The sequence below is a fragment of the Patagioenas fasciata genome, chromosome 4 (genome assembly GCF_037038585.1).
Source record: "Patagioenas fasciata isolate bPatFas1 chromosome 4, bPatFas1.hap1, whole genome shotgun sequence".
Classification (NCBI taxonomy): Eukaryota; Metazoa; Chordata; class Aves; order Columbiformes; family Columbidae; genus Patagioenas; species Patagioenas fasciata.
The window spans coordinates 3,792,479-3,819,220 of NC_092523.1; the positions used below are offsets into that span (position 1 = coordinate 3,792,479).

At 50.3% G+C, this 26,742-nt stretch overlaps 2 protein-coding genes across 6 annotated transcripts in view; one reads left to right on the plus strand and one right to left on the minus strand.

Annotated features, from left to right (window-relative positions):
• PTPRA (protein tyrosine phosphatase receptor type A) overlaps positions 1–23,760 on the minus strand; it is a 127,988-nt gene extending 104,228 nt beyond the window's left edge. For 2 of the 4 annotated variants that reach the window (XM_071808448.1, XM_065836767.2), the window contains exon 1: positions 23,525–23,760. The gene's annotated coding sequence lies outside the window, so the exon portion shown is untranslated. Of the gene's footprint in view, positions 1–21,774; positions 21,845–23,524 lie in introns of those variants that run through there. The other 2 variants (XM_071808447.1, XM_065836770.2) reach the window with 2 other exon arrangements.
• A 141-nt stretch (positions 23,761–23,901) lies between these two features.
• Positions 23,902–26,742, plus strand: part of MAVS (mitochondrial antiviral signaling protein) — a 670,207-nt gene continuing 667,366 nt past the window's right edge. For both annotated transcript variants that reach the window (XR_010651328.2, XM_065837289.2), the window contains exons 1-3: positions 23,902–24,493; positions 24,617–24,791; positions 25,819–26,078. Coding sequence is in view for 1 of the 2 variants with exons in the window: in XM_065837289.2 (XP_065693361.1) it covers positions 24,377–24,493; positions 24,617–24,791; positions 25,819–26,078 (552 nt within the window). In the remaining variant the exon portion in view is untranslated. The remainder of the gene's footprint in view (positions 24,494–24,616; positions 24,792–25,818; positions 26,079–26,742) is intronic.

The following is a 26,742-nucleotide window of genomic DNA, read 5'->3' on the forward strand; positions in this document are numbered from 1 at the left end:
TGCGCGTCTGTCTGCCACTTCTCCGGCCTCCTGCAGCTCGCGAGGAGACACACACGGTCGCTCTATATTCAGAAAAGGAGATTAGGTATAGGGAAAATGGGTTAGCTATAGGGGGATTAGCTATAGGGAAATGGGGGTTACCTATAGGGGCATGGATATTTTCCTTGTTGTCATCTCAATTTCTCGCTCCCAGAAGGGCAGGACTGTGCACCAAGCTGTCAGACCTCAACTTGGATATAATATACAAATGTAGGCGGCATCTGCCTCAAGGATTCAATAAAAGAGTTATTTATAACAGGAATATTACACGTAAGAATTGGAGAATATGTGAAGGAAGCTCAGAGAAGTATCATTTACTTACAGACTGGGGTACAGGGGAAAAATACCTGCGCACTTCATGCTATAGGAGCCTACAAGACCAGAAATGCTGAAGCTTTTTAAGCAGCTTAATTTAAAAAGCATTACAGAAACAGGATCAATATTTCAGCAATTTATATATAATACAACTTGCAGAATGTACAGATTGCTGAGTATCCGAGTGTTTCACATCAATCCTGATTTCTGACAGACCAACAAATGCAACAGATGGGGTAGAAAAACCAGTTCCTCAGATCAGAAATGGAAGATCTTTCCCCCCCAATACAGATGTGGGTCGATTACTCAATATTCCCTCCCCATACTACAAGTCCTATTTATCTTCTAGACCCTCATATCAGCAATATGGTATTTTAAGTGGGTAATTTGGACACATTAAAGATAAGCAGTTATGGTTTTATTCCGCTGCTACACGTGGCCGTGACGAGCTGCTGATGCTAAATCACAGTTTTCTGGACCATTATTCAAGGTTTGATTTTGATGTTTCGTTTTTCCAGCCCCCCAAAATAGCTCCAAACCCAGGTTCTGACACCAGCACCAGCCCCTTCCCTCCCTCCATGGGCTGTTTTTATCCAGGAGACGCTCATTCAGGACGTTTTAGAACACATGGAGCTGCCAAAAAGGTCAAATTAAGCACCCAGCGAGAGCTCATAATAAATAAATCCACCCAAGCAAACCACAGCGCTGCTGGGTTGTCTTTTGGGGTGAAAACAGTAATCACGAAAGCAAAGATCTACCGGCAATTACACCCAAAACGTTTCCTGCCTTTGCTCGGATCTTTGTTTGCTTTGGGTTTTCGTGGTAGATGGGAGCACAGACTGCGATTTGTGGGAGACGGGGGGTTGCTGCTAATGCAAAGAGCTTTTTCTCTTCCCCCCTTAACAGATAGAGCTGAAACAGCTTGGTCCTGCGATCACAGATGGCTGCAAAAATTAGCGTTATTTATTTGTGGCTTTGGTCGCTTTTAGAAGACAAAAGAGAGACAGGAAGAGAAATGCACCTGAATTGGGACTCCCTCCCCTTTCTTTTGCAACTAATACTTCAAAATGCAGCAGGGAAAGAGCATTTTGTAGAGCTCTAGGGAACCACACTTAAACCAAAATATAATACATTTACCCAAGAAGGAGAATGAAAACAAGTAGAACAATAAGAGTCACGGAAGTTTGCTCTGAGGAGACATCTGGGAAGGTGAAAGGAGGAAGCAAGTGAAAGAAAACACGCGGCATAAAGATAGAAATTAATCCAAGGCAGCAAGAGAAGAATTATTAAGCCATTTCAGATCTATATAGTAAAGCAGATGTGATCCTACAGTGTTATACGATCCAAAATCCAGCTGTGTTTATATACAGTCAGAGCCCTACAGAGGGCTCAGCCCATCCTGGATCTCCTGAGAACCTCAACCTCCCTGGCTCAGAATCCCAGAGTGGTTGAGGTGGGACAGGACCTTTGGAGATCATGGGGTCCAACCCCCTGATCAACCAGGGCCACCCAGAGCTTGTTGCCCGTGATCACATCCAGACGGCTTTTGAAGATCTCCAAGGATGGAGACTCTACAACCTCTTGGGTCAACCTGCGTCAGTGCTTGGTCACCCTCACAGTCAAAAAGTGTTTCCTCATGTTCATGAGGACCCTCTCGTGTCTCAGTTTGTGCCCGTTGCCCCTTGTCCTGTCACTGGGCACCACTAGAAAGAGGCCTTGTCCTCTCTGCAGCCTTCCGTCAGGTGTTTATGAATGTTGGTGAGATCCCCTGAGCCTTCTCCAGGCTGACCAGTCCCAGTTCTCTCAGCCTCTCCTCACAGCAGAGAAGCTCCAGGCCCTGAATCATCTCCATGGCCCTTGGCTGGACTCTCTCCAGTCTGTCCATGTCTCTCCTGTACTGGGGAGCCCAGCACTGGACCCAGTGCTCCAGGTGTGGCCTCACCAGTGCTGGGCAGAGGGAAGGATCAACCTCCCTCAACCTGCTGGTGACGTTTTGTCTAATGCAGCCCAGGACACCACTGTGCCTCTTTGTGACGAGGCCACATTGCTGGCTCCTGGTCACCTCGGTGTCCACCAGCACCCCCAGGTCCTTTCCTGCCAAGCTGTTCTCCAGCTGGGTGCCCCCAGCATGTCCTGGTGCCTGGGTTGTTCCTCCTCAGGGCCAGGACTTCAACCTTCTCCTTGTTGAACATCAGGAGGTCCCTATTGGCCCATTTCTCCAGCCTGCTGAGGTCCCACTGGATGGCAGCACAACCCTCTAGAGTATCAGCCGCTCTTCTCAGTCTGAAACCAGTTTGGTGTCACCAGTAAGCTGGCTGAGGGTGCTCTCAGCCCCATCATCCAGATCCTTAATGAAGATGTTACACAGGACTGGCCCCAGTATTGACCTGGGGGGTACATGGTGAGTCACTGGCCTCCCAGTAGACTTTGTGCCACTGGTCACCACCCTCCAGGTCCAGCCATCCAACCAGTTTTCAACCCAAATCACTGTCTCTTCACCCAATCCATACATCGACAGTTTCTCCATGAGGATCTCATGGAAGACAAGGTCTAAAGCCTTACTGAAGCCCAGGTGGACAATGTCCACCGATCTCCTCCCGTTTACCAGCCCAGTGACTTCATCATAGAAGTTTCTCCAGTTGGTCAGGCAGGACTTGCCCTCACTGACCACTCCTGATGATTTTCTCATCAATGAGCTGCCTGGACACGGTTTCTGGGATGAGCTGCTCCATCTCCTTCCTGTACTTACAGCTTTGTCTGGAGAATCTGCACATTTATCTACTCAGCCCTCTCGATGGCTACTGCTTGATTACTGCAGTGATGGAAATTGCAGGGAAATAGCACAAGCAAGCAAGAAAAACGCTCATAGGTCCCCATGAAATCTGATATCATACAGGCAAGGTCATCAGCAAAGAGTTTAGTTTAGATGAACAACAAATAAAAAAGGCACAGAGAGCAGCAGCTATATGGATGATAAAGATACATCCCTTTCTCCAGCAGTGAAGCTGATCCTCGCTGCAAGAAATTGCCATTTACTTCCAGCACAAATGGATTGCTCATGGACAGAGAAGCCGGGGGCAAAATTAACTCCTGGAGGCCAGTGTGTCCCAAGAGACCCCATCAAACCCAGGCTGCTCCTTTCCTCCACTGCACATAGACCGGGAACACGACTGTTTCCATTGCCACAATAATGATCTTAATTCTTAGCTTCTTGATTTTGGCAGAGACTCTCTTAAAAGCAAAAGCATGATTAAACACAGGAATTAAGTGAAATAAGGTGCCAACAAGGTTTGCTGTCTGTCCCTCTTCCCGTAAGCAGGATGGAGGGTTAAGTGCTCAGCATCCAGGCTCTTGAAAAAAAAGCCTGCAAAGGGAGGCACCCGCAGACAAGATCCAAAAAGCTTTTTTTTCCTTAATAGAAACCATCCAGAACTTGTCAAGAAGAAAAAAGACGGAGCCCTGGCTTCAGCTCCTGCTTGGGCTCAGCGCACCAGGGAGAGCAGCCTGGGCAGCCCACGGGCTTCTCTGTCCTTTGCTGATGATGCCACGATGCTCAGCAGCCAAATACACGAGTTACTGCACCCAAAAATACAGAGTGGAGCGATTACGGGACTTAGCCTGAAGGGAAGTTCTGGCCATGGTCCTTTTTCAGACATATCAGATATTCACTGGACTTGAGAAGCCCAGAGTTGCTCACACAGCACGTGCTGCTGAGAAGAGGGACCGGGACGTAATTCCTTCACAGAATCACAGAATCACAGAATTGGCTAGGTTGGAAAAGACCTCAGAGATCATCAAGTCCAACCCTTGGTCCAACTTCAGCCCATTTACTAGATCATGGCACTAAGAGCCATGTCCAATCTCAGTTTAAAAACCTCCAGGGACGGTGAGTCCACCACCTCCCTAGGCAGGCCATTCCAATGCCTGATCACTCTTTCCGTAAAGAACTTCTTCCTAATATCCAGCCTAAACTTCCCCTGGCAGAGTTTAAGCCCATGTCCCCTTGTCCTATTGCTAACTGCCTGGGAGAAGAGACCAGTTCCCACCTGACTATAACTTCCCTTCAGGTAGTTATAGAGAGCAATGATGTTTTTTGAGCATTAAATCCTGTGCTCCAATTCGAGTGGCACTTGTGCTCCCAACAGTCAGAAAATACTGCAGGTTTCTCAGCAATGATCAAAGGAACAGGAATCTTATACCTACACCAGAAGCATCTCGAGGTCCTTCCAGTGTTGGCTGCTCAAAGAGTTCCTGGAATCACAGTTCCGATCTTCATTTTATTTATTAAGAACATAATATCTTCAAAAACGGTCTCCTACTCAAAACCTAACAGCTGTATGACAGTCACATTCAGATTCAAAGTTTTCTACTCGTTCACAAAGGCAAAAACAAGGCTAAGCAGACGCACCATGAAGTCCACTTTCCTTAGTTTTGAGAGCAAGCGTCATTATCCCCAACTACACAGCATGTCCTGAGTTGGAGGGGCCCACAAGGATCGTCGAGTCCAAGCTCACAGACACAGGACACTCCTAGAGAAGTGACTTGTCAGGCAATGAGGTGACAGAGGCAGCAACAAAAGCCCATCACCCTACTGCTCTCATGCCTTAAGAAATAATTACCTTCCCAGGACTAAAGGTTACAATTACAGTCAGAATGAGTCAAGCCGGAAAGACCTATCTAAAAAAAGGGAAAAAAATGGAAAAAAGTTTTAATAAAAACATGCAGGAGCTTTAAGACAGAAAAGAAGCCGATTTTTGCATTGCACCTTGTTTGCTCACGCTCGGCCTGAGCTAGCAACCGCACATTAAATAGTTTAGTTAAAACTTTGCTCATCTGGTACCTTTAACTTAGTCACTATTAACTGAACATCTGTTTCGCTTTGAGGCTTTCAGCAGTGAGTCAATGTTATCTCCAGTGTTGGATCACTGAACATTAGTGTTCCTGAGGTTTTTTCCCCCCTCCCCTAGCAACGGGGCCGCTTGCGTTCGGGAGGAGGAATCACAATACAAAATCGTGTTACAAAATCGTTCAAGCTGGACACAAGTTGAGGAGGAAGCACAGCGTGTGCATCCCCCCGCCGCGACCCAAAGGTTTATCTGCGATTTAACCTCCACATATCTCAACATCGCGGATCTTCATCAGCAACACGGCAGATTCATAGCTTCAGAAAGGGGATGCAGGGGCAGGAAATATCCCAATTAATTGGCTAATTTAAGACAGCAGCAGCCTATTAACGTGGCAGATGCTGTGCATACACAAAGATGCTCCGCACCTGGGAAAAGGACTTCATGGATAACACGCTGTGCGTGTGTACGGTCATCATCTTGTCCTGGAAGGGATCTGGGCAATATCCAAGTCGGCTGACAAATCCATCGTTAACAGTCATTTCCCCCCATTTATGCAGGGATGATCCGGCGGCTCATTTCATGAATGAGGATTTTCCCTGGAAGAGCATTACACATGAAGCCAACACGCAAAGCTGCCCTTCACCCCGTCAAACGGCGGCTGGAAAACAGACCCACGGGGCTGAAATGTGGATATGCAGGCACAGGGGGACCTGACAAGGCACCCCCGTCTCTCACATCAGATGTGGGCACATCACACTTGGAGGGTTTTACAATCTCGCCCTCCGCCCTACGGGCACAGACACCATTAACTCACCCCTTGCACTGCCCCATGTCCCTGAGAACCTCATGTCCGTCTGTCCAACCCTCCAGGGATGGTGACTCCAGCACTGCCCTGGGCAGCCTGTTCCAATGCCCCACAGCCCTTTGGGGAAGAAATTGTTCCTAAATCCGACCTCAACCTCCCCTGGCGCAACTTGAGGCCGTTTCCTCTGCTCCTGGCGCTTGTTCCTGGGGAGCAGAGCCCGACCCCCCTGGCTCCAAGCTCCTTTCAGGCAGTTCAGAGATCAGAAGGTCTCCCCTCAGCTCCTGTTCTCCAGCTGAACCCCCCAGGTCCCTCAGCCGCTCCCATCACACTTGTGCTCCAGCCCCTCACCAGCTCCGCTCCCCTCTCTCAGCTTGCTCCAGCACCTCTAGGGCTTTGACATGACACACCACATCTCATATACATATAATTCAACACCTCCAACAGCAACCAGCAGCAGGTCTGGGATGCAAGGGCAGACCCGCACCACCCGTATCATTTTTTCCCTACAACACTTCCCAGTCTCCAGCACAGACTGTTCAGGGATCTTTGCACTGCACTCCCACGAGTTTATCCAGTCTCCTTTCCAATCCATTTAAGTTTTCAACCATCCTACAGCAAGCAAAGAATTATGCATGGGGTGGAAGTGTTTAGAAACACCGACAGCATGCTGGGGTGGACATGTTGTACCATCAACTCCCAAAATTACAATGACACTTGGACAGAACTGGCACCTCCAAAAATTCTGATACCCACATCTCACAAAGCTCCACTGAGTTCTCAAAGTTGTTACAACATTACAGCATTACTACAGATCACGGGAAACAAACATTGTCGTGCGAGCCTTGAGGATTCAGACTGTGCTCTTCTGCGGGTAACGAAGCAGAAGAACTGGTTTGGAAAGAGAAAAGGAAAGAAAATACAGATGACTCCGATAACACGTCTAATTAATAAAGCCTAAACTAGATGGGCTGGTTCAGTCTGCGTGTCCCATCTGCCCTGACTACACTCGGGATGGTTCCCATCTCCACCAGCACCAGTTTTCTTATAGATATTTCCGTGTGCTGATGGGTGAAAGATGTGACCCCAGCACTCGGGCACATAAGCTCTCACACACCTTTGCATTCTGCTCTTAGGAAGAAAGGATGAACAGCAAAAAATACAAGTGTCCAGCATGCAAACGACAGTCCCAAGACACCAAGGCCATATCCCAAGGACTAAACACAAGAATTTGGTATAAGTTTGCCATAACTTGGTAGTCACCAGTCCTCCACGGCCTCTAGATCAGTACTTATCTACCTCTACAGCCTTAACCTCATAACAGCTACATATTTTATTCTCTTGCACCTTAAGTGATTTGCAGCCGACTTGCCTGAAGTTCTACAGTGTAAATGCTGATTTATAGAGATTTATTTGTGGAGTGACTTGATATAGCTCCCTAAGGTCATTGCTTAGAGTCGTGATACTAGAAGTTCAGGTTCACACAAGGTCTCGGTCTCTCCATGTTTCTGGTGCCCTTTTTGGGAACAACAAGCAGAGAAGACACGTACCTTGGAGTCCCAGTAATGAGAAACATCCAGACACTCTCGCAAGCATGCACCCTGGCCCTAAGATCTTCAAGGAAAGGAAAAGGTGAGTAAAAACCAAATCAACAGGAGCACCTTCATCGTTCTGCAAAGCCAAGGATGAGACACGGGAGATGGGAAGATGGTTCTATTCCATATCTGCTTTTTAAGAGGATTTCTCCAAAGGTTTTAAATCTGTCAGAAGTTTTGAGACTTCGCAGCTGGTGCCAACCAGCTGAGAACAGAAGAAGCAAAAAACTTGCCCCCCTCAAACCGAGGCAACTGCACAGAGTGGTTTTTCCTCTTTCTCCGTAATTTAGGCACGGTGGAAATACAGCAAGAGGGAGGCATCAAGCGGTATTGATGGTCCTGGTGCTTTCCCTGCTCCACCGCTCCATTGAGGACAGGCTGACTCATTCACCCTGGTTAAAAACCCAAACACCAACACAGGTCAATCTGCTGGATGTGATGGCTGATTTTTTTTTCAAGTTTCATTGCTATGGGCGGTTTTCCTGAAAATGGAAACCTTGCAGGGAGGTGAAATCGTCCTGAGCAGAGAGGAGGTGACGGTCAGTCCCAGACAAGCTGCTGCTGTTACTTCACATACACCCAGAGCGGCTGTTGGCACCTGCTCCTGACCAACCCTGCAAGAATCAGATCCTGAAAAGATAATCTAATATATCCTTTATGTAGTACAAGGGAAAAGGAATGAGACTGAACACGCAACGTCCTATTGAGAAAGTCCCCACCACACCTACAATTACATACAACAAAGAAATCAGCCTAGTATTCAAGCCAGGGAATGCCAAACCTTTACTGAAGAAAAACCTCGAGTAAACAACCCCATAACCACCTGGGATGTCAAATCCCTTTTGATATCTTCATACTAAGTGGTGGTTTCAGCAAGGTCTGATCTGCAGTCAGGGTTGGCTGGAGGAAGGACAGGGGAGGCTCTGTGACCACAGAAGCATCCCTAAGCCAAGCAGAGTCCCCACACCCCTCGAAATTCAACAGCGCGAAACAGCAGAGAGCTTCTGCTTGCAAAACGGAGTTGCTACATCAAGGATCATCGTACATCACAACTGCAATGTCAAAGGAACAATGAACAGCGATGGCGAAATCCTACGGCACAGATGGGTTCTCCAGATTGCCCTCTCTAATGCTCAACACAGACGGTGCACGTGGGCGGCTGGAACTTCGTCCCAAGGAGGCCACCCAACGCAGAGCAGTCAGGATCTCCAGCAAAATACTTAAAATCAAGAAGTTTTCCTCCAAAAACAGACAGTATGTGTCCAATAGCATCCTGAAAGCCTTTCTTCTGACAAGGAACTGGTTACTTGGGAATGGAGATAACTCAGGTACATGCACAAAAGGCAGAAGCGAAGTTTAAATGGAATTTGCTGACTATGCCGAGATGGTTTGGGGGGGCAGGGGAAACTGGAGCAGCAGCCAGCGCTTTGGAATATGCACAGAAACGAGTTTCCATGGGAGCATGTTTCTTTAAAGTCAGATGTATTAGATCATCTCGTCCCCTAGAGTATGTTGTTTCCTAATGTTTTGCCCAGACCGATTTTAAATGTCAAAAGCAATGGTTGGGTTGGTTGGGTTTGTGTGTGGTGGGTTATTTTTTAAGCTACCTTGTGGCCCCACAGAGCCAGTCAACGATGAGAATTTTCGACTCTGTTCTGTCTTTCACATTACAAACGCAATTATCGCTGCAGCCTGGTTACAGCATCTCCTGTCACACAGATTCTGTGAGAGGCTTGAAAGAACAGCTTGCCTTTCAGACGTAGTTATAAAAATTCATATGAATCCTTCAGTGCTCCGTGGTCACGTACCGATGAAATTGAAGAAAAACATGGGCAGTCCTGAGGGAAGAGCATCCCTTAGAGAAAGCTACTCACGCTGTCTCCAAAAGTGGACGTGATGAAAAGCCCTTGAAAAGTACTTACCCTGAAACACATACTATTTTCAAAATATTCATTCCTCTTGCTTTTCAATCCAAGAAGAAAAATCTTGACAACAAAGATGATGATTTTTGGATGCATGTGGCAGTTTGGGTATGGATGGTCTTGCCCCACCTGGATGCAAAAGATGCAGGACTGAGCAAAGTCACCATCGCAGGACTAATGTTAAGGTTTGTTTGACCCCTCTTCCCAGACGTGAGGGCAGGGAGCATCTTGGATTCAGTTCTTGGACAACTGTAAGTGGAAATTAGCACTACAAGCTGGAAACATCTGGATAGAGATAGTTAAACAAGATAGTATCTTCAGGTCACATCTGTTTTCCACATTTTCATTTCAGCCTATCCGAAGATCAGCGTCAGGCACCGTCTGGAGAAGTTCTGCGGTGGGTTATCATGGGTCTTTCCAAGCTGGATGATCACAAAGGCCACTGCCACCAGGCGAGAGGTCCCTTGTCCTGCTCCTCCCCACCCTGGGCATTCCCAGGCTCTGCGGCAACCGCACCGAGCCAATCTCCCCGGTTCCCCTGCCAAAACGTCAGCCGGGACAGGGATGCTTTCAGGCCAAGGTAAGCAAGCTGAGCTGCCTCACCCGTGCTCAGACGTGGGCCAACACGTGCAAAGAGACGGGAACAGAAAAATAAACTCTCCTACATCTTACATCAGCTCACCTCAGCCATGTAACAGCTCATCAACTCTTAATTTCCTTTTGCCACCGGGGCGATAGCCCTCCCTGCTCAACCAAGTACTAACAAGGCAACGCTGCTGTGCCCAAGCCCCGGTGAACACCTAATTTTGACAAGACAGGGCTTGACCTCCACTTATTAAGCAGCAAATGGGAATATTACAAGCAAATATTAAAGGTGAAATGGGCACAGGTTGCACCGAGGTTAAAGGACGGTTATAGGACAGGACTAAACCACCGAGTTCAGCTGCCTGCATATCAATGATGACAAGGTTTAGCAGCTTATTATTAATAATGAATCCTCTGCAGGATGTTTTCTGCCGGGGAAAAGCAAAAGTGTTGCTTTTTCAGTTGCACATTACCTGAAGTGAGCTGAACGAGCCCCAACTTTACGGGGAACAAGCCCTTTTGGCTCAGGCGGTGGGTGTCATCGTTAGACACGTATCTATGCCCCAAGCAAGAGACTTAAGGCTCAGACTATTTCAAAAGCTGGTGTTTCTCAAGGACACTGAAGCACCAGCTCCTCCTTTCATGTCACATCTCTTCCCTTTCCCTGGTGACAGCGGGCAGCCCAGTGTGACACAACAGGAATATCCCACTCCCTCCCTCCTCCCAAAAACCCACAAGCAAGGTGACAATAAATGAGAGTAGGATGGCGAGCGAAGGAAAGTTCATGGAGCTCACAGCAGACAGGAATATTAAAGTTTCAACTCGGAAGCCAGGAAAGATTGAACAAATAGGCATCTTTGCACTTGAAGCTGCTAAGAAATAACCCTGCCCAGAGGAAAGAAAAACTACAAGTGGAAGAATTAAGTGGGCAAGTGCTTGACATAAGTGTGATGCTGTCAACAGAGGCAATTTATGGAACAGGTTCATAAAAGGAAAGGAGGACGGGGGAAAAAAAGGGCAGCGTGGGTACTGCCAGGCTTTCTGCCTGCGGGCACCTTATTCCAAGATCGTCTTTTGGCTCTTGGCCGTAGAGATGGAGGCGCAGGATCCAAGAACAGTTCACAGTGGGGAGATGAAAACGGCTTCTCAAGCGTCTCCCTCCTGTAGCGCAGGATGAGTTTGCAGTGAGATTTCGGTGTGACCCGGTACTGCTGGTCTCGACAGCTCTTGGCCGGTTGCTGCGGGCAAAACGGAGGACAGGGTGGACATCCCACCACCGCCTGCGCTGGGCTCTGCTTCCACACGTGCTTTGGGCTGCTCTGAAGTCATAATTTTTGCATTGCTTTCAAAATTTCTACCTGTAGAGAAGCTCAGTGTCTCCAGCCAGCACATCTGCGGTCCTGGAGTTGGAGATGCCGCGATGCTGCGTGCCAGGGTACAGTGGAGACAGGAGGGTTTGGCACCTGGGCCAGAAGGGAAGGAGGAGACAATCCAAAAAACCAAGCCATGAATTTAGGTCCAGAACAGGATGGACCAAACTCGAGCTCAGAAATAAATTCAAGTGGCTCTTATTTGGAAGAACAGATTTAAGCACCACATAAATATTCAGCTCCTTTCCCCCATAACATCATTTACTGATGCTCCTCAGGCCGCTCGCTTCTCCCCAGAGGTAGATCCAAGTGTCTCTGTAACCGGGCACAGCTCAGAGCTGGATGGAAATGACTCTGAGAATATCTGAAGGGAAAACTTTGGAGAGATTTATTAAATGGTTTGACTGCTTCAAAGCAAAATTCAGTCCCAGCTTCCAAAAATATATGAAGTAAAACCACCAGCAATGCAAAAAATTGATTCTAACGTAACATCCGATGCTACAGTTTGACTGTGTAACTGCACATCAAGTGACCACAGATAAACTGGGGCAGTCAGAGATGCTTGAGAACTGGCTGAAGAACACTGAAGGGCTACAAAGGGGTCACTGGAAGAGCTTCATTCAATAGGGACATAAAACACCTCCACGTCCTTTACAAAATTCACTGCTATCTGAGAGCTGGCCCAAAAATGGAAGTTGGTAGCCCAAGTCCAAATGATGGGTTCGTGCCACAGCAGGTGTCAGAGGCCACGCTGCCTCCCAAGGCTCAACGCAGTCTTAGCTCTCCAAAAACGTCCAAAAAACACCACGAAAACTGACAGAACCCAGCAGTTGAACTTTGTTTCCCTACTGACCAGAGGCTGCAGCATCTTGGCGGGGCACCAGAAGGGACGTCTGTGTCCCTGCTGCTCATGGGGCATCTGCTCAGCCCCTGGAAACCAGGCTTCACAAATTCCAGAATCAAAGACTGGTTGTGGTTGAAGGGACCTCTGGAGATCATCCAGTCCAACCCACCTGCTAATGCAGGGTCACCAGAGCAGATCACACAGGGTCGTGTCCAGACGGGTTTGAATGTCTCAGAGAAGGAGACTCCACAGCCTCTCTGGGCAGCCTGGGCCAGGCTCTGGCACCTCACAGGAAAAAAGTTTCTCCTCATATTCAGATGGAACCTCCTGTGTTTCAATCTGTGCCCGTTGCCCCTCACCCTGGCGTTGGGCACCACTGAACCTGTCCATCCTCTCATGCCCACTCTGGAGTTATTTATCAGCACCACTGAAAAGAGTCTGGTCCATCCTCTGACACCCACCCTGAGATATTTATCAGCATTGATGAGATCCCTCTCAGCTTCTCTTCTCCAGCCTGAACAGCCCCAGCTCTCTCAGTCTCTCCTCATCAGAAAGATGCAGGTTTGGCACTGTCACGTTAAAAAAACCAAACAATAATAATTCTCCAGCTCCTTGCCACGCTGCACAGAAACACAAGGATGAAGAATTACAGGTGAAAGCAAACCCACAAGCACAGCTCAGCGTCTGCTCTGGTCTCCAGCCCTCCAGCATCTGTGTTCCTGAGGGCTGGGATGGGGAGCAGGTCCTTGGCCCTTGGGAAGAGGCAGCGATGGCACCGCTCGAACAAGATCTCGAGGAAACGTGTCCTCTCCCCATGTGAAACAGCCCTGCAGGCTGTTTCTCGTGCTGGTAACTGGCACCTAGATGCCAGGGGCAAACTGCTGCCAGTCCTTTGGATGAAAGGACAGGAGAAAAACCCTCTAACACTGCAACAGCCTAACGCTCATCTCCCCTGTGCCAGAGGATTTACCACATCACAGATTCTCCCCATTGGGAATGCTGGCACAGAGAGATAAAGAAGCAGGAATGTCCCGGGCTGCAGCAGAACTGAATAGAGGATTTTCCAAAATCTTTTAAGCTGCCCTATCCTGGTCTCAAACTGCAGGAGGGATATGAAGAACTGGGCTCTGGATGCTGGGCACTCACTCGAGAAGCAAATTTCTTCAATGGCCAAGTCAAAGCATCTCAAAGGAGCTGCAATTCGGCACCTAAACAGCAAAACAATCCTCCTGCGAACGCCAGTCCTGTTAGCAAAGAGAAAGATCAAGCAGTGCTTGAAAAGATCTGTAACTACTACAGCAACCAGCCTTTGGTAGTTAATTACTCACATTTCTGTAACTACATCACCTTAATGAACCAGCAGAAGAAGAAAAATCCGACACTGAAAATAAAGCAGCAATCTCAGGTGGCCAGCAATACCTTCTCTGACACAAGCGGATGGTATTTCAGCAGACAGGACTCCAGGAACCTAAATTCCCTTAAAACTGTGTTACATTTCTCAGCCCAAACGAAGGGCACAGAATTAAATCCCCCTATGCACACCGCAACACCCACCCTGCACTAACAGCTGCACAAGGAGCCGCACCGTGAGTCCCATTAGGGAAGGAACCCTTAAATGCCACAAAACGCAATTTTAAAGACTCTTTCCCAAACTGTAAGCGGGTGAGATCTCCCTCCTCTGCATCTGAGCATCTCAGACCACTGGCAGCGACAGGCAGGAACTTGCTTTGGGCAGTAATACCAGCTTAAACAGACAGGTTTGGTTTTTCAGTCCATATCCAGGGATCAGTCACCTTGAACGAAACCACGATCTCCAAGCTTGGCGTCACCTTGCTGGGACCTCCAGGACAGGCTGGCACTGCTGCTCCCCACCCCACAGCAGCTAAACACACCGATCTCCAAAGATCCCACATTGACAGCTCTAAATCTGACCCCGCAAAAATCAGATCATTCCAACTAATCCACACGAAAGCAGCTGAGCAAGTATTGAGCAACTGCAAAGTCCTTGGCTTCCTAAAAACACTCATGATCTTGCAGTAACTTTAAAAGAAAGAAAAAAAACATTAAATAGGTCAATTCCTGGGCTTGGATGCTGGGGAGCTCAGCTTTCCCGGCACCGCTGAGGCTGCTTCGCCGCCCAGGAGCCCCGGCCGGAGTTTCCATCCAACGATCACCAGACCTGCGTGGCTGAGCTCTGAAGCACTTTTTCCCCCCCAGGATTTTCCACCTCTCTCATACACTTGTGCGCAGGCTTCCTCATCCTCCATCCACCAGTCAAAGCAGCAGAGTTTTCAAAGTGAAAATTCAGTTTAATGTTCAAAAGGGGAGGTTGTTTGGGGGTTGAGCTTCTTGGCTTCGCTCTGGGGGCCTGAACAGGGAATAGATATGGATGTTTTAAGATGCCCTCATTATATATGAAGTAATTATTCAGTAGAGGCAGGCTGCAAACCCCCGCAGCATCACACCTACAAGTGCTCTTACACTTGTGACTGAGCCATTCTCAAAAATAATGAGCAGGTCAGGGGCTGACCTGCTGGAAAGCAGCACTGCAGAGAAGGACCTGGGAGTTCTGGCTGACAAGCTGACCATGAACCAAAAACGTGCCCTGTGGCCAAGAAGGCCATCGGTACCTGGGGTGCATTAGGAAAAGTGTGACCAGCAGGTCAAGGGAGGTTGTTTCTCCTCTTCTGCTCTGCCCTGGTGAGGCTGCATCTGGAGTTCTGTGTCCAGTTCTGGGCTTCTCAGTTTAAGAAGGACAAGGAATTACTGGAGGGAGTCCAACGGTGGGCTATGAGGATGATGAGTGGTCTGGAGCATCTTTCTGATGAGGAGAGACTGAGAGAGCTGAGGCTGTTCAGCCTGGAGAAGAGAAGCTGAGATTGATCTTATTTATGCTGATAAATAACTCCAGGGTGGGCATGAGAGGATGGACAAGTTCAGTGGTGCCAAACGCCAGGGTGAGGGGCAACGGGTACAGACTGAAACACAGGAGGTTCCACCTGAATATGAGGAGAAACTTCTTTCCTGTGAGGTGCCAGAGCCTGGCCCAGGCTGCCCAGAGAGGTTGTGGAGTCTCCTTCTCTGAGACATTCAAACCCGTCTGGACACGACCCTGTGTGATCTGCTCTGGTGACCCTGCGTTAGGCGGTGGGTTGGACTGGATGACCTCCAGAGGTGCCTTCCAATCCCAGCCATTTTGTCATTCTGTGAGAAACAAGCCAGGCAGATGGGTGAACAGCTTCTTTCAAGTTTGCAGTGAACAAGAACCATGAATCTTCTACCAGTTGCCGGGCTTGTGCCAAAGGATCTTCTTCTGATCAATGCCAAGTGTCCTCACTTCATCTACACGGGAACAGAAACCGAGCAGCACCTGGCAAGATCAGGTCCAGCCAACTAGTTCGACTAACGCTGGCTTAAGGCTCCGTGGAAAACACCAACCTGTGCTGGGCAGTGGCACAGGAATGCAGTGGCTTTGGAAATGGGGAGAGGGTTTGCAGGGAACAATGCTGGAGCTGCAGCACCTCCATGGAGAACCCACCACCATTCTAACAGCACGAGCCTGCCGACAGCTCCCCACAGCCTCTGCCACAAGCAGCATCACAGCATTGGGCAACAAGGCAGCATCAGGTGCTCCATCCCACGCTGCTCACTCAGCTGGACAGGAGACAAAATAAGGACGGAGAGCTCTCCGGGTTCCTCTTTTCTTGTCACAAATAAGCCAAGATCCAGCTGAGGGTATATCCTTTTAAAGCAACTTCTTGAATTTCACAATTTATCTTCAAGTTTCTACATCAACAGGGCAACATATGGGAAGTTATGTAAACTCAAACACCCCCCGCAGAATACACTGCATCCTGGAAAAAGAAAGAACAAACAACTACCTCTGCATAGGCACTGCACTGAGTTTAACAAATAAATCCTCTGGCATGCAGGGGATAAGACACGGACACAAGAAGCAACATCAGATACTCAGATGTCTGCAGAACTTCTCACCTTTGTGAACACGCTCCTGTTTTGCACCTGTATCACTAATTGTTCCCTGAGCTCCTGACCTGGGGACATGATCTCCCACAGGGACCCTCTCACCAGCAACCCAGGGGGGTGGAGACGCTTTGGTGACGCTCCAAGTCATCTTAACAGGCTGATGGACCCAGGGTGGATAAAGCCCAAGCAGCCACCGTGTTTGGGAGCCTCTCTGGAGCCAAAGGCGGCACTGGAGATCTGCTATTCCTCTGCATGCTAGAGGAGAGAAGCCAGAGGTGCTCAGAGACTGGGCTGCAGAGATCAACAGTGCTTCCAAAGCTGCTTTTGCACATCGGCTAGCCCATGCCTCAGTTTCCCCTTGTAACAATACCTCTGTTGTGCATTTTCTTGGTTTGGATGTTGGATTCCTGCCTGCTCAGCCCAGCAAAAGCTGAAGTGCAGCCCCAGGCACTGCTGCAATGGCCAGGTCACACATTTTATCCCCAGCTATCTACTGGAGTAAAAAAATAACTCATACATAACCACTGCAAATCAAGATAGGTATAAAAAAAATATGACAGATGAGTTGGCTAAATATTTTTTCTAAAAAGCAGTGCTACGTAACAGATTCTCCTATAGCGCCACGGGAAATACCTGTATCCTGCTCCAGATGAGCTCACCGAAGACTGAAACACAAACCCACAGCAATCTGCATACACTGAGTTACTCCAAGGGTTAAAACGGTGGAAAAAAGAATAGGGATCCACAAATTAAGCTGTTGGAGGCCACTGCCCAGTAGAAAGATTTTGAAAGACCAAAAAGCAGTAAAGCTTCATTTGTGAAACTGCAAAGTAGAACCACACTAGCCATGAAAATCGTCTTCTCATTTCTTTCCCTTATACTCCTACATAACCTTCGAAAACAATTTAACCTCTCTAATCCCAGTCACAGTCTTCCAGTTACAGCTGAGTGTCTGAAAACAAGCCACTGCCACTGAATCACCCAAAGATCCCCCCGGCATTCTCACCCTGCCACTGGAATAAGAATGCAAATTCTACACGGCGACCAGGATTAAAAACATCTCTCTGTCTGTAGCCAAATAGGTTTAAGGTCTCCTCGGGAGAAAACCTCGAGGATTATCCATGCTTTCCAATTTATTATTCATTTCTAACTCATCTCCGTTCATCTCTAATTCATCATTCAGGTCTAGCACAGATGACATTAGTGTCTTCTAGGAGACGGACGTGAGCTGCCACAGACAGACAGACTGACCTTCCGACCCAGCAATGCGGAGGGACAAGGGCAGACTAAGTCTATATTTCCACTTAGAGACTAACTAAATATATACAGCTGAGAGTGTACCTAAAGTTATACTTCTGAGTCTTCATTCTCCAGAGTGGCCACTTTGCAAGAAAGTGAAATCCAGAGGCCCTGACATCTACCACGTGTTAAACAACACTGGGAAACACTTGCGAACATACTTATTTTAAGGCTTCTCCAAGATATTCATAGAAGCTTCACTTTCGGAACAAAAGTGAGGTGATAATCTGCTGGCATGATAAATACATTATTTGAATTTTTAAGCAGCAGGGAAGTTTTGCGTGCTGTCCTGTTCCTATTGCAATAAAAAGTTATGGTACCTCAAAACCTTCAGGCTGAGAGCCAGGATAGCCCTGTGCAGTGTGGGATGAGAGGCTGCCCTTCCCCAGAGCGCTGCTGGTAGCTTCATAAACCACTAAAATGCCTTTAAAAACAAAATAAAACAAAAAGGCAAATCCTGTTGTACGTATTTCTTCTCTTACCCAGCAAGATTTACTTATTTGAGGGCTTTTGCCTTTTAGAAGCTTTTAACAGCATCATGAGCATAAAATCTGTCCCTTCTGCCCCCGTGTTTAGCTGAGGCTCTCAGGCCACCAGCAGCCAGACCCCAGTTGCCTTCCTGGCTTTTCTTTCAATAACATATTCCATTGTCTGTGCAGGTTGTTCTTCCTCCTTCTCCAGTCTCCTCCTGTCCGTGGTGAAGTAGGAGATGCCCAGCTGGGAGCCAGCAGAACTACAAGCTGGTTGCAACACACGTTGAGGCCAAGAACAGATTTATTCCCTGGCTGCGGAACAATCTCTGACATGTACCATGACGTAATTTGCTAACACAAATTAGTAATATCGGGCCTTAGCCAGCCGCAGTTTGTGAATGAAGTGTTTGAAATCCCCAGGGTATGAATTGAGACACCAACTCTGAAAGCGTGGGGTCGCGAGCAAGGGATGGACCCCACACAGTGCCTGGGATTAAAGGAGGATCTGCCTCTTGGTTTGCAAGTACCACGAATTTCACCACTATGGCCAAAACACTTACTTACAGATATTATCAGTGTTCCCAGGAACAGCAACGCTCCAGAAAAAACCCAGAGCTACTTAGTCTATCCCATTCCCATCACCTCTGCTCACTGCTCTTCCTACCACCTGGTCGACCAAAGTTAAAGAAGAACTTCTGTGAGCCCACCAGATCGTGCACTAAAAACAAGAGATACAGAAAAAGATGCGTTGGATGTGCAGAAGACAAGCGAGGATGGTTCGGTATCAGTTTTGGGGAACGCTCCACAAGTTGCCGGTTGGTCAGAAGATCCCCAGCCTCTTGGAGGAGAGAGAGTACCTGAGCACAGACCTGGTAACCATCCCACCTTCAGAAGTTAAACCAGAATGTTTGCAGCTCTCTGCAAACCCAGAGAAAGGTCACCACCAACAGGGTGGAGACCAAAGCAAGCTAAATCCTGGATTTTAGATCATCTGAACAATCAGAACTTGGAGGGGTTATTTCGAAACATCAGGCGTGACAGGAACAGGCAGTCGGCCCAAGGGGGGCTGGTTCCACCGCAGAGCAATCCAGCATTGATTGATTCATACTTGAACCAAGGTTTCCTGTCACCTATTACTTAACTCGGATACACAAAACCTACAAGCTTGAACACGCCAAACTCTGTTTTTAAGACCGGTACGCTGCTGCAGCACCTCTAACATGCTTTTATCCATCTAACGTGGAGCATCAAACAGTATTTTGGACCCCTAGGTTATGAACGCAGGTTTTAAAACTCCCCATCTAACCCTGTAGCATCCGTCAGCTGCAGTATCCAGACACAGGGAAGCCCGTCTCGCCCGCACAGCGGCTCCTGGGATTTCCAGGAGAGACATCCCCTGTCTCCTCCACCTCCAGGGCTCAGCCTGGAAAGACGTTCATGCAGCGCTCTGCAAAACGAGGCCTTGGTGCTCACCACCCCGGCCAGCAGAAACGATGAACCTACCGTCTGTGAGACGGGCACCTTCACGTTGTAATTCAGCTTGTGCTTCCCAGGTAAAGGCAGGAAGGATCCCTGCACCTCCCCTGCTTCAAACACGCGGGGATTTGCGGGAGGGAAGGAATTTGACCGGCTTCCCTTTGCTACACAAAGGAAGGGAGGACAGGGACGTCTTCCCGGAAGGACCAGAAAATAGCCACAGCTCGAGTAAGGCTGCGGGGCAGGATGTGGAAGTCCTCGTTACGGCAATAAAAAGGTCTCAAGTACTTGGCTGGGGCACCAGGAATCCACCGACACACCAGACTGGCTCCAAAACGGCTTTTCGCATCAGCGTAGTTGGGAACATCCGTGTTGATTTGTTCCTCGGACGATGATCCGTTCCCCCTCACTGCAGAAGTCCTCGGTTCCCTTCAAACCAGTGACACCTACATCTCCTGCTCCCTCCTACCCACCTGGGACCTTTGATCTCATGGACAGGTTTTAATTTCACTTTAGAGGAGGGATGGCAAAGCACAACCTGACTCACACAGCAGAGGCAGAGGTTATGCTCTCGCCTCCTCTTCTGAAGGCAGAGAACTCTTGTTTTCCATCCCAGGCCCAAATTAGTACTAATTATTCCATGCAAAACGCAGTTGCTTCAACAGGAAGGAATTAGGACAACAAATTATTCTGGACTAAAGAGGACTCGCTGCCTAAGCAAGTGATCTTGATCACATGGAATAAAAAGGGTGTTCTCCCACATGCATTTTGGGAAAAAAAAAAAAAGCAGTTCTCAGTCCATTTTTTAAAAGATTTCTAACCTCCACGCCTGTCGCAGTAGCCACCAGAATTTCCCATGTGACCAACGCGCCAAAACTCAACCCACACTCAGTTGTTTTGATTTCCACCATCAAACCTGCAGCCACCATAAACACCATGGTACCACATGTATTAATATAACCACAGCAAAAGCGGGTTTGATGGCCACGGCTGACGCTTTCAGTTGGGTGAGTTTTGACTCGCGGCAGAGTGGGAAGGGGGACATTAACACGTACCTTACGCTGCAAAAAACCACACGTGGGTCAACGTGGGGAGCAGCATCACTGTCACAAGAGTTTCCAGAGCCAGGCTGGGGACACAGGTGGAATTCAAGGCCTCCTGAAGACAGTACTCAGAGAACGGTGGGAATGAACCAGCTTCACACTCCTGGCTGAGCAGATGTGACAGTGACAGCGTCCACCGAACCCAAGACAGGTTTCCCCACGAGCTTTGGCTGCACACAGAAGTTTCAAGCACTGTTTATGGGAAATGCATGTGAGTTGTATCTGAGAAAAGTGTTTCCAGCATTTTTTGTAAGTTTAATGAGAAGAAAGCACTCGTGATGAAAGCCACTCTACCCACTTGTAAACCTGATAGACACAGGAAGAACAGGCTCAGACCAGTTTCTAGCAATATCCAGGACCAGCTGCTCTCAAGGAAGACGCAAGAAATCATTCTGGACAGTTTGGGAATTGCTTGCTTATCGGTAAATCTCTGCCTAAACCCTTCAGATAGTGATCATGCACAATGGTTCATACCCCATATATTAAATATTAATCCTTCCTAATGTGAGTGCCGATGTTCCGGTTATCCGATTCAGATAACCACACACCCCTAACAGCCCAGTCCTTTTCCACCCCAAACCACATCAACACAACGTACAAAACCCAGCACGGAGCAGCAGCACTTTGCAATCCAGTTAGAGAACGAGCTGGTGATATTTGCCTCCACCTCTGAGCCTGAAAGCAAACCAACTGGATCTCCCCAAAAGCAGGAGGGAAAGAGTTAAGAGCAGAGAGATGAATCAGCCCACTGCGATAAAACACGGACATTTCCTACCTCTCCGCTCTAGGGTTTCTTCCTGTCCGCAGGAGATGCCTGCAGACCTGGTTGTGTTCAAGTGATTTTCACCGCAACAGGAAAGCTGGGGGATTTGGTTTATTTCAAGAGGAAAACGCAATTTGTGAATGAAACCAGAAAGCAGCCGTGAGGGCTGAGCTTGTTCCCGTGTAACGCCAAGAGTAACGCACCAGCCAGCAGTTTGTGTGTCTGCTAAACTACTCCTGACGCTATAGGAGCATACAGGCGCTCTGTTCAACCTGAAATCACCCGCCCCATGCTGTGCAGGGTTTCGAGGCATCACACAGACCACGACCACGCAACCGTGGCTCAGCACAGCCTTACCCAAAGCGGTTACGGCAGAGGTCACGCAACCTGCACCCTTCCCGCCGGATCGGGATCTGCCATCCTGCCGCAAACACAGAGGATTTGAGGAAAATAGATGTCAGTCGTCATCTGGAGGAGACAGGGAGAGAGGGAATTCAAACTGCTCTTCCACAAGGATGTTGATGTTGGAGTTGGACCAGTATCACAGCTCCACACAAAGCATCAGTTATTCAAGAGTGACATTTCAGCAAAGCAGAGCTATGTGTCCTATTAGCTCGCAAACAATACAGCCGCACCAACGCCAGGGCAGCAATGCTCCTGGAAACGGGAAACATCTATTTTCAGCACCTCCCAGCATCCCCCCCTCCCACTCCTGGCTTTAACAAACTGTTTTTATAAAGATCAGGCAAAAGCCCTGAAGCTTCCTAGAGAAAACTCCCCAAAAACCTCTTCAACGCACAGATGGGGAAGGTGCCAGTGCCAATTTTCTGCCCAGCACAGACACCAAGTCTCTCCCACACAGCTCCCCCAGCTCTCAAAGCTGTGGTCTGCACCCCCCTAAAAATTCCTGCCTCTCCACCTTGGCCACGGCAGAAGTCAATGAGGCAGCTGGCAGCGCCCTGACTGTCCCCAGAGTCCCTTTTCTCATCATTAAGCTGCTTTCCCAACCTCACAGTGGGAATAATGGCATGAGTTTGCATCCGATTCTTGACAGGGAGAGCCATAAATCCTCCTTGCACACCCGGCAGCTCCCTGGATCGGCTGCAGCCACCCCGGGCACCTCCTTCCCTGCCCCCGGCCACTGCAGCAACAGGAATTAAAATAAAGAAAGGTGAAAAAGTCCTGCTGGGGATGCAGATCTATTTGCCTGCGTCCCGTTTGTTTCTCCTTGCACAGGAGAGGAAAAATCCCTAAATATTTTCAAAGCATCCCGCGTGTTCGCACCAAGCTCCAGCTACGGACAAGCAGAGAAGGGATGACTAATTTTTTTTTAGCATAAAATGCTGCGGGGAGCGTCCTGTGAACAAGCAAAGTAAATTCCTGAGGCTCTCGGCGAGGACCCCGCTGCTCCTTGCGAAACTTCCCAGCTGGAACCTCGCAGCCCAAAAGCCAGAAAACATCATTTTTCCCTCCTCTGACAAACAGAGGCCGGGATTCCTTTTTCACGGCAGTATTTGGATTTGAACGTCAGGCCATATTTAGCAAAAAGTGGGGGGGGAAAAAAGCCTCCCTTCCTTCCTGTCACATTTTCCAAGCCTCGATGACATCCAAGATCAGGAATAAGCGAGGAGGATGCGGCTTCCCCAGTGTGGGAGAGCACGGGAGTGCATGGGTTCCCAGTTGGGGTGTCGGTGACACCGCTGAGGAGGTGACACAGCCCTGGGGATACAGAGGGGACACAGCCCTGGGACCACGGAAGGGACACAGCCCTGGGGATACAGAGGCGACACAACCCTGAGGATATGGAAGAGATACAGCCCTGGCACCACGGAGGGGACACAGCTCCGGCGTGGGGGCACCTCCCAAGGGTCAGCGCAGGCCATGAGCCCCGAGGCTGGCGCACCCTCCCGAGAACCAGCCTTAAACTCCCGGTCTAGGCCAAGAGCCGCCGAGGAGCCGCTTTAGGGACGCGAGGCCGCGGACACGCGTGGGCGCCGCCCGGAGAGGCCCCGCCCGGCGCTCCCCCCCCTCCTCAGGCGCCCCCGCGTCGCCATAACAACCCCGGACCCGTCCCCGCCGCCTCCCCCTCGCGGGGCCGCTCGCTCACCTGCGGGGCCGGGCCGGGCCCGCTGCTCCTCCCTCGCTGCTCCCGCCGCCGCCCTAAAGGCTCCGGTACGACGGCGCGGCGGGGCGGCCGCGACCATGGAAAGGGTCGGGAGTGGGAGGCGGTGGTGGTGGTGGGGAAGGGAGGGAAGGGGGCTCGGGAGGCACCGCCGCCCCTCAGCACCCCGCCGCGGGGCTGCCGGCCCTCAGCGGCGCCCCCGCCGCCCGCCCGCGGGTCCCGCCGCCGCCGCCATGGTGCGGCTGCATGCAGGGCGCGCTGCGCTGACAGGGCGGGCGGGGCAGGGGGCGGGGCGAGGGGCGGGGCGAGGGGCGGGGCCACAGCGGGATCCCTCCGCCAGGTACCCGGGACGGGGACGTTGCCGTTACGGTGCTGCCACCTGCCGGTACCGGAGGGGGCTCTGTTCCCTGTCCCACTGCCGGTACCGGAGTGGGGCGTCCCCTCCGTGCCTGCCCCCTGCGGCGGAGCCCTTTTGGAGGGGAGGGCCCGGCCTCCGTCCCGCCGCCATGAGGTAACGGGGAGGAGAAGGCGGGCAGCGCCCCCCCTCACAACACCTGTCTATCACCGCGACGGGCGTAGGCAGCAACCAATCAGCGGCGGCGACGCGCAGCGTGGGGCGGGCTCAGCGCGTTCCCCGGCGCAATCGCGGAAGGAAATTTGGATTTCTGAAAGCGGAGAGTCGCGGGTTGAACTTTAACCCGAGTGTTTTTAATTTGCGCTGTTTCCGCCCAGGAATCCCCCTCTAGAGAAGGCCAGGCTCCTGTAGAAAAGCCCAAGCTCCTAAAGAAAAGCCCAGCGTTGCTGCTCACGTCAAGTCTCGGCAGGTGCTGAAGCGAGATGGGTTTTGCCGAGGACAAAGTCTACAAATACATTATCCAGAACCTCGGGAGCTTCAAGAACATCCGTGTGGCCTCGCTGGCCGATTCCCTCAGCTGCCTGACTGACGCCGACAGAGTAATCCCCCGCTTTCCCAAGCCCTGCCGCGCTCCTTCCATCATCTATATCTTAAGCAACCTATGTATGCTAAGCCTTATTTCTAAGCCAGACCTCTTAGACCCGCTCTGTGTTTTCTTTTAGGACGAACTTCACACACGGGAGGAGACGCGAGGGAGCCAAGCGACCGCCTATAGGTTCTACCAATACCTGCGGTGCCGGCAGGGCTGGGTGCAGGACTTGATCGCCGCGCTGCGCCACAACAACGCCGGGGATCTGGCCGATGAGCTGCAGCATGTGTACGACTCCTGGCAACCCCGTAGGTGGTTTTGGCGTCACCGGGTGCTGTCCTGGGGGGCTGGTGGAGATGGGGACACAAACGTGGTGTCCACGGTGGCCTGATGACCCTGGGGGTGTTTGTGGCTGTGTCCCTGGCCTGGGGATGGTGGGGTCATTGTTGGTAGGCGGTTTGGTTTGTCACCTGGAGGGGAGACAGAAAGATGATGAAATCATAGAATCATTTTGGGTGGAAGAGACTCTCAGGATGAGAGGAAAAGGCCTCAGGTTGCATCAGGGGAGGCTGAGGTTGGATCTGGGGAACAATTTCTTCCCCAAAGGGCTGTGGGGCATTGGAACAGGCTGCCCAGGGCAGTGCTGGAGTCACCATCCCTGGAGGGTTGGACAGACGGACATGAGGTTCTCAGGGGCACGGGGTAGTGCCAGGGGTGGGTTAATGGTTAGAAACAATCATCTTGAGGGTCTTTTCCAACCAAAATGATTCTGTGAATTAAGTGACAGGTGCAGGTGTGCAAGCAGGGTCTGCAGAACATTAGGAGCACCCACAGTTCTGTCAGAAAGCAGCACCAGCCAGGTCACATTAGGACGGGCTCTTTTTCAGACTCTTCCACACTACCCAGGTGTAACTACAGCCTTTCTAGCTTAGGAATTTGGTTAGAACTGTTGATTTCTGGCTATGATGTCCTTATGGTGGCTAGAAACACTGATCACCAAGTGCTGTCTCCTCTCTCTCCCCGCAAATCCAGCCTTTAACTCATCACTAAATACGCTGAATAGCTCTCTACTGTTAATCTGAAAAGAACAAAAAAAATATTTAGAAACATAAGCATTACCCCACCCCAGGCACTACCTGAGAATCTCATCTCTGCATCTGTTCAACCCCTCCAGGGATGGTGACTCCGGCACTGCCCCAGGCAGTGGGATGAATGGAAGCTGCTGTGGGGACAGAGTGAGGGCACATGAGGGGCTGCCTTGGCCCCACACCCATCCTCTGCCTCCTCAGCTTTTTCCCCAGTGTACCCACTCACAACTCTCCTTGGCTCCTCCAGGTCCCGCAGCTCCTGCCGCTGCCTCCGCAGCTCCCACCACTGCCTCCGTCCCTCCTGCGGCCAGTGCTGCCCGTCCCGCTCTCTCCATCACTGCCCAGACGCCATCCCCAGGGCCAAACCCCCTTCTGGGCGCCCTATTGGCGGAGCAGCCGTGCCGAGACTTGCCCGTCAGTGGCCACTCGCCTCTCCTGCCCGATGCCACCGCCACCACGAGTACAGACCTGGATGCCAGGGCCCCGGTGCAGGAATTGGTGAGCGGGGTATGTGTCAGATGGGAACACAAAGGTCCCTTTTGGGTTGGTGCATGGGGAGCCTGTGATAGGGTAACTGTTGAGGGACACCCCAAGCAGTCTTTTGCTGGTGATCCCTGCTGCATGTTTGCTGCATCTGGTCACCCATAGCGTACATAAGGCCCTATAGCTGCTCCCCTCTCCTGCTTCCCCTCCACAGGTGGGAGTGGAGGGTCTGCTCTGTGAGTCTGGGCTCCCTGATCCCATGTGGAGCTCCTGTGAGCTGGGCCAAGGAGGCACCCCTCATCGCCAGACTCATGTGTAGCACTGGCTTGGGGTTTGGGACACGCCAGAGATCCCAGATCACCTTATCCTGGCACAGCGATTTCATCAAATCGAAGAGTCACAGAAGAGTTTGGGTTGGAAGGGACCTTCCCAGCTCCCCCAGTGCCACCCCTGCCATGAGCAGGGACATCTTCACCAGCTCAGGTTGCTCAGAGCCCCATCCAGCCTGGCCTGGGATGTCTCCAGGGATGGTTCATCCACCACCTCTCTGCCCAACCTGGGCCAGGCTCTCACCACCCTCAGGGCCAACAATTCCTTCCTCATGTCCAGCCTGAATCTCCCTCCTTTAGTTTAAAACCGTCACCCCTTGTCCTATCCCAACAGGCCCTGCTCAAAAGTCTGTCCCCAT